This window comes from Taudactylus pleione, unplaced genomic scaffold (assembly GCF_031769625.1).
Source record: "Taudactylus pleione unplaced genomic scaffold, aTauple2 ptg001788l, whole genome shotgun sequence".
Classification (NCBI taxonomy): domain Eukaryota; kingdom Metazoa; phylum Chordata; class Amphibia; order Anura; family Myobatrachidae; genus Taudactylus; species Taudactylus pleione.
The window spans coordinates 105,425-125,714 of record NW_028286185.1 but is presented as its reverse complement, the minus strand read 5'-3'; the positions used below and the strand labels follow the sequence as shown (position 1 = coordinate 125,714).

General features: G+C 48.6%; 1 protein-coding gene across 4 annotated transcripts in view; it reads right to left on the bottom strand.

The window, feature by feature from the left end:
• The window catches only part of LOC148436353 (uncharacterized), a 49,084-nt gene extending 28,891 nt beyond the window's left edge, over positions 1-20,193 (bottom strand). For 2 of the 4 annotated variants that reach the window (XM_088465006.1, XM_088465003.1), the window contains exons 1-6: positions 19,959-20,193; positions 14,373-14,520; positions 11,073-11,264; positions 9,891-9,969; positions 9,676-9,773; positions 9,291-9,540 (exon numbers count right to left, since the gene is read on the bottom strand). In XM_088465006.1, the coding sequence (XP_088321132.1) occupies positions 9,291-9,540; positions 9,676-9,773; positions 9,891-9,969; positions 11,073-11,264; positions 14,373-14,450 (697 nt within the window). In that variant the 5' untranslated portion in view covers positions 14,451-14,520; positions 19,959-20,193. Of the gene's footprint in view, positions 1-9,290; positions 9,541-9,675; positions 9,774-9,890; positions 9,970-11,072; positions 11,265-14,372; positions 14,521-19,688; positions 19,739-19,853; positions 19,883-19,958 lie in introns of those variants that run through there. The other 2 variants (XM_088465005.1, XM_088465004.1) reach the window with 2 other exon arrangements.
• Between the last annotated feature and the right edge of the window lie 97 nt (positions 20,194-20,290).

Below are 20,290 nucleotides of genomic sequence, written 5' to 3'. Positions count from 1 at the left end.
CTGGGATGGTAGCACACAGTGACATGTTGTGAGGAGGAGAGCAGGAGTTTAATAGGTACTCATGGCTCCTGATGTATGAGATACAGCAGATAGTGTGGGGAGGAGACTGGTCAGATCTCTGGGCTGGTAACACACAGTTACATGATGTGAGGGGGAGAGCAGGAATATAATAGGGGCTGATGGCTCCTGATATATGAGATACACCAGAGAATGTGAGGGGGAGGAGAATGGTCAGATCTCTGGGATGGTAATACACCGTGACATGATGTGAGGGGGAGAGCAGGAATATAATAGGGGCTGATGGCTCCTGATGTATGAGATACACCAGAGAGAGAGTGTGGGGAGGAGACTGGTCAGATCTCTGGGCTGGTAACACACAGTGACATGATGTGAGGGGGACAGCCGGAATATAATAGGGGCTGATGGCTCCTGATATATGAGATACACCAGAGAATGTGAGGGGGAGGAGACTGGTCAGATCTCTGGGATGGTAACACACAGTGACATGATGTGAGGAGGAGAGCAGGAGTATAATAGGGACTGATGGCTCCTGATGTAAGAGATACACCAGATAGTGTGGGGAGGAGACTGGTCAGATCTCTGGGCTGGTAACACACAGTGACATGATGTGAGGAGGAGAGCAGGAGCATAATAGGGGCTGATGGCTCCTGATGCATGAGATACACCAGAGAGTGTGGAGAGGAGACTGGTTAGACTTCTGGGCTGGTAACACACAGTGACATGATGTGAGGGGGAGAGCAGGAATATAATAGGGGCTGATGGCTCCTGATATATGAGATACACCAGAGAATGTGAGGGGGAGGAGAATGGTCAGATCTCTGGGATGGTAACACACAGTGACATGATGTGAAGAGGAGAGCAGGAGTTTAATAGGTACTCATGGCTCCTGAAGTATGAGATACAGCAGATAGTGTGGGGAGGAGACTGGTCAGATCTCTGGGCTGGTAACATACAGTTACATGATGTGAGGGGGAGAGCAGGAATATAACAGGGGCTGATGGCTCCTGATATATGAGATACACCAGAGAATGTGAGGAGGACGAGAATGGTCAGATCTCTGGGATGGTAACACACAGTGACATGATGTGAGGAGGAGAGCAGGAGTTTAATAGGTACTGATGGCTACTGATGTATGAGATACAGCAGATAGTGTGGGGAGGAGACTGGTCAGATCTCTGGGCTGGTAACACACAGTTACATGATGTGAGGGGGAGAGCAGGAGTATAATAGGGGCTGATGGCTCCTGATGTATGAGATACACCAGAGAGTGTGGGGAGGAGACTGGTCAGATCTCTGGGCTGGTAACACACAATGATATGATGAGAGGGGGAGAGCAGGAGTATAATACGGAAGGATGGCTCCTGATATATGAGATACACCAGAGAATGTGAGGGGGAGGAGACTGGTCAGATCTCTGGGATGGTAGCACACAGTGACATGATGTGAGGAGGAGAGCAGGAGTATAATAGGGACTGATGGCTCCTTAAGTAAGGGATACACCAGATAGTGTAGGGGGGAGACTGGTCAGATCTCTGGGCTGATAACACACAGTGACATGATGTGATGGGGAGAGCAGGAGTATAATAGGGGCTGATGGCTCCAGATGTATGAGATACACCAGATAGTGTGGGGAGGAGACTGGTCAGATCTCTGGGCTGGTAACACACAGTGACATGATGTGAGGCGGAGAGCAGGAGTATAATAGGGTCTGATGGCTCCTGATGTATGAGATACACCAGAGAGTGTGGGGAGGAGACTGGTCAGATCTCTGGGCTGGTAACACACAGTGACATGATGTGAGGGGGAGAGCAGGAGTATAATAGGGGCTGATGGCTCCTGATGTATGAGATACACCAGAGAGTGTGGGGAGGAGACTGGTCAGATATCTAGGCTACTAACACACAGTGACATGATGTGAGGGGGACAGCAGGAATATAATAGGGGCTGATGGCTCCTGATATATGAGATACACCAGAGAATGTGAGGGGGAGGAGACTGGTCAGATCTCTGGGATGGTAGCACACAGTGACATGATGTGAGGAGGAGAGCAGGAGTATAATAGGGACTGATGGCTCCTTAAGTAAGAGATACACCAGATAGTGTAGGGAGGAGACTGGTCAGATCTCTGGGCTGATAACACACAGTGACATGATGTGATGGGGAGAGCAGGAGTATAATAGGGGCTGATGGCTCCAGATGTATGAGATACACCAGAGAGTGTGGGGAACAGACTGGTCAGATCTCTGGGCTGGTAACACACAGTGACATGATGTGAGGGGGAGAGCAGGAGTATAATAGGGGCTGATGGCTCCTGATGTATGAGATACACCAGAGAGTGTGGGGAGGAGACTGGTTAGATCTCTGGGCTGGTAACACACAGTGACATGATGTGAGGGGGGAGAAAAGGAATATAATAGGGGCTGATGGCTCCTGATATATGAGATACACCAGAGAGTGTGAGGGGGAGGAGACTGGTCAGATCTCTGGTCTGGTAACACACAGTGACATGATGTGAGGGGGAGAGCAGGAGTATAATAGGGGCTGATGGCTCCTGATGTATGAGATACACCAGAGAGTGTGGGGAGGAGACTGGTCAGACCTCTGGGCTGGTAACACACAGTGACATGATCTGAGGGGGAGAGCAGGAGTATAATAGGGGCTGATGGCTCCTGATGTATGAGAAACACCAGAGAATGTGAGGAGGAGGAGACTGGTCAGATCTCTGGGCTGGTAACACACAGTTACATGATGTGAGGGGGAGAGCAGGAGTATAATAGGGGCTGATGGCTCCTGATGTATGAGATACACCAGAGAGTGTGGGGAGGAGACTGGTCAGATCTCTGGGCTGGTAACACACAATGATATGAGAGGGGGAGAGCAGGAGTATAATACGGAAGGATGGCTCCTGATATATGAGATACACCAGAGAATGTGAGGGGGAGGAGACTGGTCAGATCTCTGGGATGGTAGCACACAGTGACATCATGTGAGGAGGAGAGCAGGAGTATAATAGGGACTGATGGCTCCTTAAGTAAGGGATACACCAGATAGTGTAGGGAGGAGACTGGTCAGATCTCTGGGCTGATAACACACAGTGACATGATGTGATGGGGAGAGCAGGAGTATAATAGGGGCTGATGGCTCCTGATGTATGAGATACACTAGAGAGTGTGGGGAACAGACTGGTCAGATCTCTGGGCTGGTAACACACAGTGACATGATGTGAGGGGGAGAGCAGGAGTATAATAGGGGCTGATGGCTCCTGATGTATGAGATACACCAGAGAGTGTGGGGAGGAGACTGGTCAGATCTCTGGGCTGGCAACACACAATGATATGACGAGAGTGGGAGAGCAGGAGTATAATACGGAAGGATGGCTCCTGATATATGAGATACACCAGAGAATGTGAGGGGGAGGAGACTGGTCAGATCTCTGGGATGGTAGCACACAGTGACATGATGTGAGGAGGAGAGCAGGAGTATAATAGGGACTGATGGCTACATAAGTAAGGGATACACCAGATAGTGTAGGGAGGAGACTGGTCAGATCTCTGGGCTGATAACACACAGTGACATGATGTGATGGGGAGAGCAGGAGTATAATAGGGGCTGATGGCTCCTCATGTATGAGATACACCAGAGAGTGTGGGGAGGAGAATGGTCAGATCTCTGGGCTGGTAACACTCAGTGACATGAAGTGAGGGCCAGACAAGGAGCATAATAGGGGCTGATGGCTCCTGATGCATGAGATACACCAGAGAGTGTGGGGAGGAGACTGGTAAGATCTCTGGGCTGGTAACACACAGTGACATGATGTGAGGGGGAGAGCAGGAGTATAATAGGGGCTTATGGCTCCTGATATATGAGATACACCAGAGAATGTGAGGGGGAGGAGACTGGTCAGATCTCTGGGATGGTAACACACAGTGACATGATGTGAGGAGGAGAGCAGGAGTATAATAGGGACTGATGGCTCCTGATGTAAGAGATACACCAGATAGTGTGGGGAGGAGACTGGTCAGATCTCTGGGCTGGTAACACACAGTGACATGATGTGAGGGGGAGAGCAGGAGTATAATAGGGGCTGATGGCTCCTGATGTATGAGATACACCAGAGATTTTGGGGAGGAGACTGGTCAGATCTCTGGGCTGGTAACACACAGTGACATGATGTGAGGGGGAGAGCAGGAGTATAATAGGGGCTGATGGCTCCTGGTCTATGAGATACACCAGAGTGTGGGGAGGAGACTGGTCAGATTTCTGGGCTGGTAACACACAGTGACATGATGTGAGGGGAGAGCAGGAGTATAATAGGGGCTGAGGCTCCTGATGTATGAGATAAACCAGAGAGTGTGGGAAGGGGACTGGTCAGATCTCTGGGCTGGTAACTCACAGTGACATGATGAGAGGGGGAGAGCAGGAGTATAATAGGGACTGATGGCTCCTTAAGTAAGGGATACACCAGATAGTGTAGGGAGGAGACTGGTCAGATCTCTGGGCTGATAACACACAGTGACATGATGTGATGGGGAGAGCAGGAGTATAATAGGGGCTGATGGCTCCTGATGTATGAGATACACCAGAGAGTGTGGGGAACAGACTGGTCAGATCTCTGGGCTGGTAACACACAGTGACATGATGTGAGGGGGAGAGCAGGAGTATAATAGGGGCTGATGGCTCCTGATGTATGAGATACACCAGAGAGTGTGGGGAGGAGACTGGTTAGATCTCTGGGCTGGTAACACACAGTGACATGATGTGAGGGGGGAGAAAAGGAATATAATAGGGGCAGATGGCTCCTGATATATGAGATACACCAGAGAGTGTGAGGGGGAGGAGACTGGTCAGATCTCTGGTCTGGTAACACACAGTGACATGATGTGAGGGGGAGAGCAGGAGTATAATAGGGGCTGATGGCTCCTGATGTATGAGATACACCAGAGAGTGTGGGGAGGAGACTGGTCAGATCTCTGGGCTGGTAACACACAGTGACATGATGTGAGGGGGAGAGCAGGAGTATAATAGGGGCTGATGGCTCCTGATGTATGAGAAACACCAGAGAGTGTGGGGAGGAGACTGGTTAGATCTCTGGGCTGGTAACACACAGTGACATGATGTGAGGGGGAGAGCAGGAGCATAATAGGGGCTGATGGCTCCTGATGCATGAGATACACCAGAGAGTGTGGAGAGGAGACTGGTTAGACTTCTGGGCTGGTAACACACAGTGACATGATGTGAGGGGGAGAGCAGGAATATAATAGGGGCTGATGGCTCCTGATATATGAGATACACCAGAGAATGTGAGGGGGAGGAGAATGGTCAGATCTCTGGGATGGTAACACACAGTGACATGATGTGAAGAGGAGAGCAGGAGTTTAATAGGTACTCATGGCTCCTGATGTATGAGATACAGCAGATAGTGTGGGGAGGAGACTGGTCAGATCTCTGGGCTGGTAACACACAGTTACATGATGTGAGGGGGAGAGCAGGAATATAATAGGGGCTGATGGCTCCTGATATATGAGATACACCAGAGAATGTGAGAAGGAGGAGAATGGTCAGATCTCTGGGATGGTAACACACAGTGACATGATGTTAGGAGGAGAGCAGGAGTTTAATAGGTACTGATGGCTCCTGATGTATGAGATACAGCAGATAGTGTGGGGAGGAGACTGGTCAGATCTCTGGGCTGGTAACACACAGTTACATGATGTGAGGGGGAGAGCAGGAGTATAATAGGGGCTGATGGCTCCTGATGTATGAGATACACCAGAGAGTGTGGGGAGGAGACTGGTCAGATCTCTGGGCTGGTAACAGACAATGATATGATGAGAGGGGGAGAGCAGGAGTATAATACGGAAGGATGGCTCCTGATGTATGAGATACACCAGAGAGTGTGGGGAGAAGACTGGTCAGATCTCTGGGCTGGTAACACACAGTGACATGATGTGAGGGGGAGAGCAGGAGTATAATAGGGGCTGATGGCTCCAGATGTATGAGATACACCAGAGAGTGTGGGGAGGAGAATGGTCAGATCTCTGGGCTGGTAACACTCAGTGACATGAAGTGAGGGCCAGACAAGGAGCATAATAGGGGCTGATGGCTCCTGATGCATGAGATACACCAGAGAGTGTGGGGAGGAGACTGGTTAGATCTCTGGGCTGGTAACACACATTGACATGATGTGAGGGGGAGAGCATGAATATAATAGGGGCTGATGGCTCCTGATATATGAGATACACCAGAGAGTGTGAGGGGGAGGAGACTGGTCAGATCTCTGGGCTGGTAACACACAGTGACATGATGTGAGGGGGAGAGCAGGAGTATAATAGGGGTTGATGGCTCCTGATGTATGAGATACACAGAGAGAGTGGGGAGGAGACTGGTCAGATCTCTGGGCTGGTAACACACAGTGACATAATTTGAGGGGGAGAGCAGGAGCATAAAAGGGGCCGATGGCTCCTGATGTATGAGATACACCAGAGAGTGTGAGGGGGAGGAGACTGGTCAGATCTCTGGGTTGTAACACACAGTGACATGATGTGAGGGGGAGAACAGGAGTATAATAGGGGCTGATGGCTCCTGATGTAAGAGATACACCAGAGAGTGTGGGGAGGAGACTGGTTAGATCACTGGGCTGGTAACACACAGTGACATGATGTGAGGGGGAGAGCAGGAACAAAATAGGGGCTGATGGCTCCTGATATATGAGATACACCAGAGAGTGTGAGGGGGAGGAGACTGGTCAGATCTCTGGGCTGGTAACACACAGTGACATGATGTGAGGGGGAGAGCAGGAGTATAATAGGGGCTGATGGCTCCTGATGTATGAGATACACCAGAGAGTGTGGGGAGGAGACTGGTAAGATCTCTGGGCTGGTAACACACAGTGACATGATGTGAGGGGGAGAGCAGGAGTATAATAGGGGCTGATGGCTCCTGATGTATGAGATACACAGAGAGTGTGGGGAGAAGACTGGTTAGATCTCTGGGCTGGTAACACACAGTGACATGATGTGAGGGGGAGAGCAGGAATATAATAGGGGCTGATGGATCCTGATGTATGAGATACACCAGAGAGTGTGGGGAGGAGACTGGTCAGATCTCTGGGCTGGTAACACACAGTGACATGATGTGAGGGGGAGAGCAGGAGTATAATAGGGGCTGATGGCTCCTGATGTATGAGATACACCAGAGAGTGTGGGGAGGAGACTGGTCAGATATCTAGGCTACTAACACACAGTGACATGATGTGAGGGGGAAAGCAGGAATATAATAGGGGCTGATGGCTCCTGATATATGAGATACACCAGAGAATGTGAGGGGGAGGAGACTGGTCAGATCTCTGGGATGGTAGCACACAGTGACATGATGTGAGGAGGAGAGCAGGAGTATAATAGGGACTGATGGCTCCTTATGTAAGAGATACACCAGATAGTGTGGGTAGGAGACTGGTCAGATCTCTGGGCTGATAACACACAGTGACATGATGTGAGGGGGAGAGCAGGAGTATAATAGGGGCTGATGGCTCCTGATGTATGAGATACACCAGAGAGTGTGGGGAACAGACTGGTCAGATCTCTGGGCTGGTAACACACAGTGACATGATGTGAGGGGGAGAGCAGGAGTATAATAGGGGCTGATGGCTCCTGATGTATGAGATACACAGAGAGTGTGGGGAGGAGACTGGTCAGATCTCTGGGCTGGTAACACACAGTGACATGATATGAGGGGGAGAGCAGGAGCATAAAAGGGGCCGATGGCTCCTGATGTATGAGATACACCAGAGAGTGTGAGGGGGAGGAGACTGGTCAGATCTCTGGGCTGGTAACACACAGTGACATGATGTGAGGGGGAGAGCAGGAGTATAATAGGAGCTGATGGATCCTGATATATGAGATACACCAGAGAGTGTGAGGGGGAGGAGACTGGTCAGATCTCTGGGCTGGTAACACACAGTGACATGATGTGAGGGGGAGAGCAGGAGTATGATAGGGGCTGATAGCTCCTGATGTATGAGATACACCAGAGAGTGTGGGGAGAAGACTGGTTAGATCTCTGGGCTGGTAACACACAGTGACATGATGTGAGGGGGAGAGCAGGAGTATAATAGGGGCTGATGGCTTCTGATGTATGAGATACACCAGAGAGTGTGGGGAGGAGACTGGTCAGATCTCTGGGCTGGTAACACACAGTGACATGATGTGAGGGGGAGAGCAGGAGCATAATAGGGGCTGATGGCTCCTGATGCATGAGATACACCAGAGAGTGTGGGGAGGAGACTAGTTAGACCTCTGGGCTGGTAACACACAGTGACATGATGTGAGGGGGAGAGCAGGAATATAATAGGAGCTGATGGCTCCTGATATATGAGATACACCAGAGAATGTGAGGGGGAGGAGACTGGTCAGATCTCTGGGATGGTAACACACAGTGACATGATGTGAGGAGGAGAGCAGGAGTATAATAGGGACTGATGGCTCCTGATGTAAGAGATACACCAGATAGTGTGGGGAGGAGACTGGTCAGATCTCTGGGCTGGTAACACACAGTGACATGATGTGAGGGGGAGAGCAGGAGTATAATAGGGGCTGATGGCTCCTGATGTATGAGATACACCAGAGATTGTGGGGAGGAGACTGGTCAGATCTCTGGGCTGGTAACACACAGTGACATGATGTGAGGGGGAGAGCAGGAGTATAATAGGGGCTGATGGCTCCTGGTGTATGAGATACACCAGAGTGTGGGGAGGAGACTGGTCAGATTTCTGGGCTGGTAACACACAGTGACATGATGTGAGGGGAGAGCAGGAGTATAATAGGGGCTGAGGCTCCTGATGTATGAGATAAACCAGAGAGTGTGGGAAGGGGACTGGTCAGATCTCTGGGCTGGTAACTCACAGTGACATGATGTGAGGGGGGGAGCAGGAGTATAAGAGGAACTGAGGAGGATGTAGAAGAAGATGATTGTACTGACTGAAATATTATTTATTTATAATTAGCCAATTATAGTGATGTATGCAAGATATGTAGGCATTCCCAAGTTCCATACACATAGGAGTTTACTATCTACATACCTGAACACACAGGTGCATTGTGTCAGAAATCAATTAACAAACTAGTATATTTTTGGATTGGGGAAGGAAAGTCACACAAACCTGGGAGACCATACAAACTCCACACATATAATACACTGGTTAAAACCGAACACTATATCATGGTGCAGAGAGAGAATGTGACTTTTTTCTGTAATAAGTGTTTATTACTCACCTGTGCTGATATCTGTAGGGATTTCCTCCTTCTTACATTGCTGATCACCCCTCACATACGTCTCTTCTTCTCCCTCTATATCTCCTGCCTTATTATCAGTCACATACATCTCTTCTTCTCCCTCTGTATCTTCTGCCTTCATATCAGTCACATATGTCTCTTCTTCTCCCTCTGTATCTTCTGCCTTCATATCAGTCACATATGTCTCTTCTCCATCTATATAATTTTTCTTATTAGTCAGATCTTTACCCTAATTAAATCAGAGAATAAAATAATGCATAATGTCTGATGTCATTACTTGCAATTACACAGTATAATGTCAGTGGATAAGACACACACAGCTTCTGTAAAGATCATACAGCGACAGTCACTAATTCCCATCTACCTGAAGCTCCTGTGGGATCCTGTGATTCTCCTCTATACACCGCTGTGAGTAATGAGGACGGGGACATCTCTGTGGGTTATTTCTGTTACTGGGTCCATCTGTAGAAGACACACAGTGACTGAGTACATTGTATATATGTGATTAGCAGATAATGTGTATATAGGAGACCCTCATACATGCTCTCCCCTGTACAATAAGTTACAGAATCCTCCTACCCAGTGATGTGAGGGGCCGGTGATTCTCCATCATCACGTCCTTGTACAGACTCCTGTGTTCCTCTATATACTCACCCTCCTGCATGGAAACATAGACAGTGACATCCTGACACCTTATAGGAACCTGACACACACAGTGATACAGTCATCACCCAGACACATCCCCTGGTGTTATTGTATAATGTCCCATTCCCAGCAGTCACCTCTCTAGTCATCACCCAGACACATCCACCGGTGTTAGTATAATGTCCCATTCCCAGCAGTCACCTCTCCAGTCATCACCCAGGCACATCCCCTGGTGTTACTGTATAATGTCCCATTCCCAACAATCACCTCTCCAGTCATCACCCAGACACATCCCCTGGTGTTACTGTATAATGTCCCATTCCCTGCAGTCACCTCTCCAGTCATTACCCAGGCACATCCCCTGGTGTTACTGTATAATATCCCATTCCCAGCAGTACTCACCTCTCCAGTCATCACCCAGACACATCCCCTGGTGTTACTGTATAATGTCCCTTTCCCAGCAGTCACCTCTCCAGTAATCACCCAGACACATCCCCTGGTGTTACTGTATAATGTCCCATTCCCAGCAGTCACCTCTCTAGTCATCACCCAGACACATCCCCTGGTGTTACTGTATAATGTCCCTTTCCCAGCAGTCACCTCTCCAGTCATCACCCAGACACATCCCCTGGTGTTACTGTATAATGTCCCTTTCCCAGCAGTCACCTCTCCAGTCATCACCCAGACACATCCCCTGGTGTTATTGTATAATGTCCCATTCCCAGCAGTCACCTCTCTAGTCATCTCCAAGACACATCCCCTGGTGCTACTGTATAATGTCCCATTCCCAGCAGTCACCTCTCCATTCATCACCCAGACTCATCCCCTGGTGTTACTGTATAATGTCCCATTCCCAGCAATCACCTCCCCAGTCATCACCCAGACACATCCCCTGGTGTTATTGTATAATGTCCCATTCCCAGCAGTCACCTCTCTAGTCATCACCCAGACACATCCCCTGGTGTTACTGTATATTTTCCCATTCCCAGCAGTCACCTCTCCAGTCATCACCCAGACACATCCCCTGGTGTTACTGTATAATGTCCCATTCCCAGCAGTCATCACCCAGACACATCCCCTGGTGTTACTGTATAATGTCCCTTTCCCAGCAGTCACCTCTCCAGTCAGCAGCTGAATGATCTTGTTGGTGAGTTCCAGGATCTTCTGGTCATTGTGTCTCTCATGTATCAGTGAGTGAGGTGGAGGCACCGTGATGGGGCTCTGGGTCCTGCTCAGTCCTCCTGACACACGGGGATGGCTGCTGGGTGTCTCACAGTCACCGGATGTCTTCTTCACTACTGTGTAATCCTGTGTATTGGGGAGACAACAATGAAAAGGTAAATTAAACTCCACCTAAATGTGGGTGTTTATTCAGGTGTTAACTTTGCATAATATACAAGAAGACTATTTCACCATATCAAGTCTTGTAACAATCTCCTATATATAGGAAAATGTTGAGTATGTCGTATGCAGATCTGACATATTTGTGTCAGTGACAAAAAGAAAAGAACATACTGCAAGCAATGTACCAAATCCCAACTCCATTGAGGACTGTCGGACTTATAATATATCTGAGACCGGCTACCTGTTGCTCATTTATTACTATAGATATAAGTGATGTCACTGTGACACTCCCAGATCCCCTCACCTCCCCAGTCATGTCCCTGTATTATTACTATAGATATAAGTGATGTCACTGTGACACTCCCAGACCCTCTCACCTCCCCAGTCATGTCCCTGTATTATTACTATAGATATAAGTGATGTCACTGTGACACTCCCAGATCCTCTCACCTCCCCAGTCATGTCCCTGTATTATTACTATAGATATAAGTGATGTCACTGTGACACTCCCAGATCCCCTCACCTCCCCAGTCATGTCCCTGTATTATTACTATAGATATAAGTGATGTCACTGTGACACTCCCAGATCCCCTCACCTCCCCAGTCATGTCCCTGTATTATTACTATAGATATAAGTGATGTCACTGTGACACTCCCAGATCCTCTCACCTCCCCAGTCATGTCCCTGTATTATTACTATAGATATAAGTGATGTCACTGTGACACTCCCAGATCCCCTCACCTCCCCAGTCATGTCCCTGTATTATTACTATAGATATAAGTGATGTCACTGTGACACTCCCAGATCCCCTCACCTCCCCAGTCATGTCCCTGTATTATTACTATAGATATAAGTGATGTCACTGTGACACTCCCAGACCCTCTCACCTCCCCAGTCATGTCCTTGTATTATTACTATAGATATAAGTGATGTCACTGTGACACTCCCAGATCCCCTCACCTCCCCAGTCATGTCCCTGTATTATTACTATAGATATAAGTGATGTCACTGTGACACTCCCAGACCCTCTCACCTCCCCAGTCATATCCCTGTATTATTACTATAGATATAAGTGATGTCACTGTGACTCTCCCAGATCCCCTCACCTCCTCAGTCATGTCCCTGTATTATTACTATAGATATAAGTGATGTCACTGTGACACTCCCAGATCCCCTCACCTCCCCAGTCATGTCCCTGTATTATTACTATAGATATAAGTGATGTCACTGTGACACTCCCAGACCCTCTCACCTCCCCAGTCATATCCCTGTATTATTACTATAGATATAAGTGATGTCACTGTGACTCTCCCAGATCCCCTCACCTCCCCAGTCATGTCACTGTATTATTACTATAGATATAAGTGATGTCACTGTGACACTCCCAGATCCCCTCACCTCCCCAGTCATGTCCCTGTATTATTACTATAGATATAAGTGATATCACTGTGACACTCCCAGATCCCCTCACCTCTCCAGTCATGTCCCTGTATTATTACTATAGATATAAGTGATGTCACTGTGACACTCCCAGATCCCCTCACCTCCCCAGTCATGTCCCTGTATTATTACTATAGATATAAGTGATATAACAGTGACACTCCCAGATCCCCTCACCTCCCCAGTCATGTCCCTGTGTTATTACTATAGATATAAGTGATGTCACTGTGACACTCCCAGATCCCCTCACCTCCCCAGTCATGTCCCTGTATTATTACTATAGATATAAGTGATGTCACTGTGACACTCCCAGATCCCCTCACCTCCTAAGTCATGTCCCTGTATTATTACTATAGATATAAGTGATGTCACTGTGACACTCCCAGATCCCCTCACCTCCCCAGTCATGTCCCTGTATTATTACTATAGATATAAGTGATGTCACTGTGACACTCCCAGATCCCCTCACCTCCCCAGTCATGTCCCTGTATTATTACTATAGATATAAGTGATGTCACTGTGACACTATCAGATCCCCTCACCTCCCCAGTCATGTCCCTGTATTATTACTATAGATATAAGTGATGTCACTGTGACGTTCCCAGATCCCCTCACCTCCCCAGTCATGTCCCTGTATTACTACTATAGATATAAGTGATGTCACTGTGACACTCCCAGATCCCCTCACCTCCCCAGTCATGTCCCTGTATTATTACTATAGATATAAGTGATGTCAGTGTGACACTACCAGATCCCCTCACCTCCCCAGTCATGTCCCTGTATTACTACTATAGATATAAGTGATGTCACTGTGACACTCCCAGATCCCCTCACCTCCCCAGTCATGTCCCTGTATTATTACTATAGATATAAGTGATGTCACTGTGACACTCCCAGATCCCCTCACCTCCCCAGTCATGTCCCTGTATTATTACTATAGATATAAGTGATGTCACTGTGACGCTTCCAGATCCCCTCACCTCCCCAGTCATGTCCCTGTATTATTACTATAGATATAAGTGATGTCACTGTGACACTCCCAGATCCCCTCACCTCCCCAGTCATGTCCCTGTATTATTACTATAGATATAAGTGATGTCACTGTGACACTCCCAGATCCCCTCACCTCCCCAGTCATGTCCCTGTATTATTACTATAGATATAAGTGATGTCACTGTGACACTCCCAGATCCCCTCACCTCCCCAGTCATGTCCCTGTATTATTACTATAGATATTTGTGATGTCACTGTGACACTCCCAGATCCCCTCACCTCCCCAGTCATGTACCTGTATTATTACTATAGATATAAGTGATGTCACTGTGACACTCCCAGATCCTCTCACCACCCTAGTCATGTCCCTGTATTATTACTATAGATATAAGTGATGTCACTGTGACACTCCCAGATCCTCTCACCTCCCCAGCCATGTTCCTGTATTATTACTATAGATATATACGTGATGTCATTGTGATACTCGCAGATCCCCTCCCCAGTCATGTGCCTGTATTATTACTATAGATATAAGTGATGTCACTGTGATACTCGCAGATCCCCTCACCTCCCCAGTCATGTCTCTGTATTACTATAGATATAAGTGATGTCACTGTGAAACCTCCAGGCCCTCTCACCTCCCCAGTCAGCTCGTAGATGATCTCCAGGGTGAGATGTAAGATCCTCTCAGTCCTGTGACTCCCGTCCTTGTCCATCCTCAATAAATCAGTGAGAAAACAGAACGTGTGATGTGTAATAGACTCTGGTTCCTCACAGCTGGACTGTCTAGGAATAAATATAACAGTTATCACAGAGAACACATGTAACACAGTCAGACATGTAACAATAAGTGACCAGTAAGTCTCCCCTCTCCCCCCAGCCATAGAGTCCTGGCCATTGTCTATCAGACGTTCCTGTGACCCAGCCCCATAAGGCTCCTCAGAGGCCATCACACAATGTTGTACTGTATAAGGTTACACCAATGCTTCTGGCCGGGGGTCTTATTCCTCCCAGACACATATCACATGCTCTTTGCATCACTGGATATAAGTTACATCGGTGGAAGGATACTGGGCCTCAATCAGACCCGGTCGCAAGCTCTGAGCACTCTCAACCGGGTCGATGTTTGCCCACTGTGCATGCGCACGTCGGAGCCGGCCGCTCCGGGTCTCACACCAATCATCATCGATACCTTGCCCCGTTTGGGAGGCGTGCCGGGGGGGGGGGTGCCCGGCCAAACGGAGGCGTTCCCGACAGAACGCTTGCCGTTTGGGGGCGGCCTCGCTGACATCAGCAATGATGTCAGTGGGGAGCTTCCTGCTCGATCAGAGCAGGAAGCTCCCTGGGACTTCGTCGCAAGCCCCGATGGTCGCGATGGTCCTGACCATCGTGACCATCACCCTGGTCGGTCGCTAGGCTGTGGGTGGTAACCCACAACTTAGCTAGCGACCAAGAGGCTGCACTTCAAGATGCAAGTGGCCACCCTCAATCAGAGCGACCGCTTGCATCTATCGACTGGGTCTGAATGAGACCCACTGTCCTTTATTTTGTATCTGGCCTGCAGTACCTCTCTGTCACCAGAGGTGCTGCTGATGTATTCTGACATTGTTTCCTCACATGCAGATGTTAATATCACTCCCCTGTTTAACTACCTGCATCTGCCTCACAGACTATTTATTCCTGCCCATCACCATGCCCCCTGCTGGTCATTGATTGTTATCCCTGGATTGTATTCCACGGCCTGAACCTGATCTCCTGTCTACTGGACTTCTGCAAACTGCAGCTCCATTGATGTCTGTGAGTCTGTCTCATCTATACTGCAGCTTTTCGCCTTTGCTTGTATCCAGTCTGTATATCTCCAACCTATAGTATGTGCAGCTAAAGCCAGCTGGGCCTCTGCAAGCTGTCCCTCCTATTACTGCATGTGACTCTGACTCATCTACTCTGCAGCATATGGTTCTTGTTTGTATCCAGTTTTGCAGACCTCCAAGTTTCTGTTACCACCAGTTCCCGTCCGGTTCATGTATCACTCCTGGATTCTCTGCATTGTCTGCACTATGGTTTTGTTTCAATATACATTTTATATGTCACTATGCTCCTGACTCCACAGCTATCATTACAGGTATCCAGTTACATAACAATGGGACAGAAACGGGGGCTTTCCAGATAATTTGGATTCTATTTTAATTTCACCCTTGAAAAGGACAATGTCAGACCCCATAATTACATATAATATAAATTACATAAATGACACTATTCACTTTTTTTCCTAGAGACATATTATATACATACATATATACATACATAGAAATAACATCCATGCATAAATAAATACATAATTGCAGAGGGGCTTTGCGGAGGTTTTGCAAAAGATTTTCCTGAAATGCCCCATAACTCTTTTCTGGGACATTACCAATATATATAATTCCTAGCACATATATACGATACATTGTTCCATTATATATAATTCCTAGCACATATATGAGCATTACCCCTATATGCTCCTTATTGCGCCTGTAACTAATAAATTATCTGGTTTCCTAAGCAAAAAACATAAGAAATTCAGCACCCTTGAATCTTTTTTCATCAGCTGTGAGGAACACAGGCGGGACCTGGATCGCTCAGAGCAGCTGTGAGGAAAACAGTCGGGACCTGGATCGCTCAGAGCAGCTGTGAGGAACACAGACGGGACCTGGATCACTCAGAGCACCTGTGAGGAACACAGACAGGACCTGAATTGTCAGAGCAGCTGTGAGGAACACAGTCGGGACCTGGATCACTCAGAGCAGCTGTGAGGAGCACAGACGGGACCTGGATCGCTCAGAGCAGCTGTGAGGAACACAGACAGGACCTGAATTGTCAGAGCAGCTGTGAGGAAAACAGTCGGGACCTGGATCACTCAGAGCAGCTGTAAGGGACACAGGCGGGACCTGGATTGCTCAGAGCAGCTGTGAGGAAAACAGTCGGGACCTGGATCACTCAGAGCAGCTGTGAGGAGCACAGACGGGACCTGGATCGCTCAGAGCAGCTGTAAGGGACACAGGCGGGACCTGGATTGCTCAGAGCAGCTGTGAGGAATACAGAAGGGACATGGATCGCTCAAAGCAGCTGTGAGGGACACAGACGGAACCTGGATCGCTCAGAGCAGCTGTGAGGAACACAGACAGGACCTGGATCACTCAGAGCAGCTGTGAGGAACACAGACGGGACCTGGATCACTCAGAGCACCTGTGAGGAACACAGACAGGACCTGAATTGTCAGAGCAGCTTTGAGGAAAACAGTCGGGACCTGGATCACTCAGAGCAGCTGTGAGGAGCACAGACGGGACCTGGATCGCTCAGAGCAGCTGTGAGGAACACAGACAGGACCTGAATTGTCAGAGCAGCTGTGAGGAAAACAGTCGGGACCCGGATCACTCAGAGCAGCTGTAAGGGACACAGGCGGGACCTGGATTGCTCAGAGCAGCTGTGAGGAATACAGAAGAGACATGGATCGCTCAAAGCAGCTGTGAGGGACACAGACGGGACATGGATCGCTCAGAGCAGCTGTGAGAAATACAGAAGGGACATGGATCGCTCAAAGCAGCTGTGAGGAACACAAACGTGACCTGGATCGCTCAGAGAAAACTATTCTGGATAATACAAAATGGAGATCTCAGAGAGACAATAATGTTTCTCTCACTACAATGTGGCTGAATCAGAGGTAGGCGCAAAAGAGCCTGTAGCTGGTCTATTTCCGTGTAACACATGTGCCATAGGAGGATTTAGGGATTATTGCACAGGAACAAGAACATTTTTTTCAACATTGATTGAAGAGACTGGCGGGGAGAGACTGGAGGGAAGAAGCTGGAGAGAAGATACTGGAGGGAATATACTTTAAGAAAGAGACCATAGGGAAGAGACAAGAAGAAAAATGCTGGAGAGAAGATACTGGAGAGAAGATATGTACTGGAAGGAAGAAACTGGAATGAAAATACTGAAGGGAAGATACATACTGGAATGAAAATACTGGAATGAAAATACTGAAAGGAAGACACTGGAAGGAAGACACTGGAAGGAAGACACTGGAAGAAAGATACTGGAAGGAAGATACTGGAAGGAAGATGTGCCACCACCGAAATGTTAAACATAAAGAAATAATAAGCAATTTTCGAATTAGGGCCCTGATTCAGAGCCGCTCGTAAGCGGCCGCTCGTTCGTTGTGACCGATGTTCGCACATCTGCGCATGTGTACGGATTTTAATACGCATGCACGAACCAGTCAGTGCGGCCGAAAATAGTTTGTTCGCTAAATAGCGAATGCCTGCTATTTTGAGTGACAGGAGGAGGCGTATGTGGGTGGTAACAGGGGAAGGTGCTTGAAAACGGGGGTGTGGAATTCAAACGCAGGCGTGCTTAAAAGTCAAAACGGGCGTTTTAAGGGAGTGCATAATTAATACAGCAGCGTCATTGCCCACGTCACTTGGTTTTTTTTTACTCAGAACTGCTCGCAAAATAGAGGTTGAAAAAAACAGCCACAAGAATAGCGAGCAGTTCATACGCTGTTCGGGAACATCGGACCCCCTGACCACTCCCCTCACCACACCCAAATGCTGACCTGAAGTCACTCACTCTGCGATGGCTTTGTATCTGTGAGAGTGATCGCAGAGCAATAGCAATGCTAACTCGCAAATGCATGCGAAGTGCACACCATCGACCGAGCAGCGTACGCTATCGCAAAAGCGATCCATTCTGAATCAGGCCCAGTGTGTGCTGGGACTAGTGTTATCTAGCGTTCCCGCTAGGCTGTTTTAGCGGGGCGCGGCGCCCTGCCCTCCTTCTGGAGGTCAAAAAGCACCCTGCCCTCCAGGAGGAGGGCAAAAGCGCCCTGCCCTCACAGCCTGCGGGAGCCGTTCTCACCCGCGGGATGCAGTGTCCCGCGGGTGGAGAAACATGCGGTGACCCTGTCACCGCCGGAGAATAGACGCCGGGCGCATACGCCCGGCATCTATTCTCCCTGTCTGCAGGGCTTGGGGGCTGCCCGGCGTGTCCGTAAGTGCCGGGCACGCCCCCAAGAGTGACGAAAAGGGGACGCGTCTTATAGACACGCCCCCTTTTCCGATGACCACGCCCCCTTCTCAGTCGCACGCGCCTTTGGTGCGCGCACGGGCATGCCCTCTCTAGCTCCGGCGCCCTGCCTCCCGCCGGATCTAGAGGGAACACTAGTTATCCACCTCATTTATCACTGTACAGTTACCTCCCCCTATATAATAATAATACCACATATCAGTGTGTGCTGGGAGCTGTGTTATTCCCCTCATATATCACTGTACAGTCCCCTCTCCCTATATAATAATACCACAGCAGTGTGTGCTGGGAGCTGTGTTATTCCCCCTCATATATCACTGTACGTTCCCCTCTCCCCTATATAATAATAATAATATAACCACATATCAGTATGTGCTGGGAGCTGTGTTATTCCCACTCATATCACTGTACGTTCCCCTCTCCCCTATATAATAATAATAATATAACCACATATCAGTATGTGCTGGGAGCTGTGTTATTCCCACTCATATCACTGTACGGTCCCCTCCCCCTATATAATAATAATACCACATATCAGTGTGTGCTGGGGGCTGTGTTATTCCCCCTCATCTATCACTATACAATCCCCTCCCCAGGGGAGTTTCTAGAGAGGAGGGGGCCTGTGTGCGCGGCCAGCACCAGAGTTATATACTCTGGGCAATAGCGTGAGCCCAAAGTCTATAGAGTTTGCACAGGTCACTGGGAAAATGACCACGGCGGCCATTTTCCAGTCGTTTTTACAGCACCGAACACCCGCACCGATGTTGGACTCCAGAGAGGTAAGTAATACTATGGGTGCAGGGTCTGCGGTGTGGGGCCCCCCTGGACCGAGGGGCCCTGCACCCATTATAGATACATCCCTGCCCCTCTCCCCTATATAATAATACCACATAGTGTTTGCTAGGAGCTGTGTTATTCCTCCTCATATATCACTGTACAGTCCCCTCCCCCCTATATAATAATAATAATACCACATAGTGTTTGCTAGGAGCTGTGTTATTCCTCCTCATATATCACTGTACGGTCCCCTCTCCCCTATATAATAATAATACCACATATCAGTGTGTGCTGGGAGCTGTGTTATTCCTCCTCATATATTACTGTACGGTCCCCTCTCCCCTATATAATAATAATATAATATATAGAGGACACGTTACCTGGATCCGTCTGTCAGGAATGTCTATGACAAAATGGCCTACTAAAGACCAAGTAGCCCGTCCCCTCTGCTCTGTGACTGGGAGACTATAAGAATATGGCCGCCGGTCACCGTACATGAGGACACCATTAGACTGTACAGCTGTTACTCTAGTGATGAAGCTGTGAGCGGCAGGTGCAGGTGGCTTCTAGTTACAGGACGTCCTTCCTACTTTGTGCCGCCTGATTGGCTACTCACTTCTGCCAATCACCGCCCTGAGGGGAAAGAGAGGAGGGCGGTTTCTTAGATAAGAGGGGCGGGGCAGACAGTAGCCATAGCTACACGGAGAGAGAG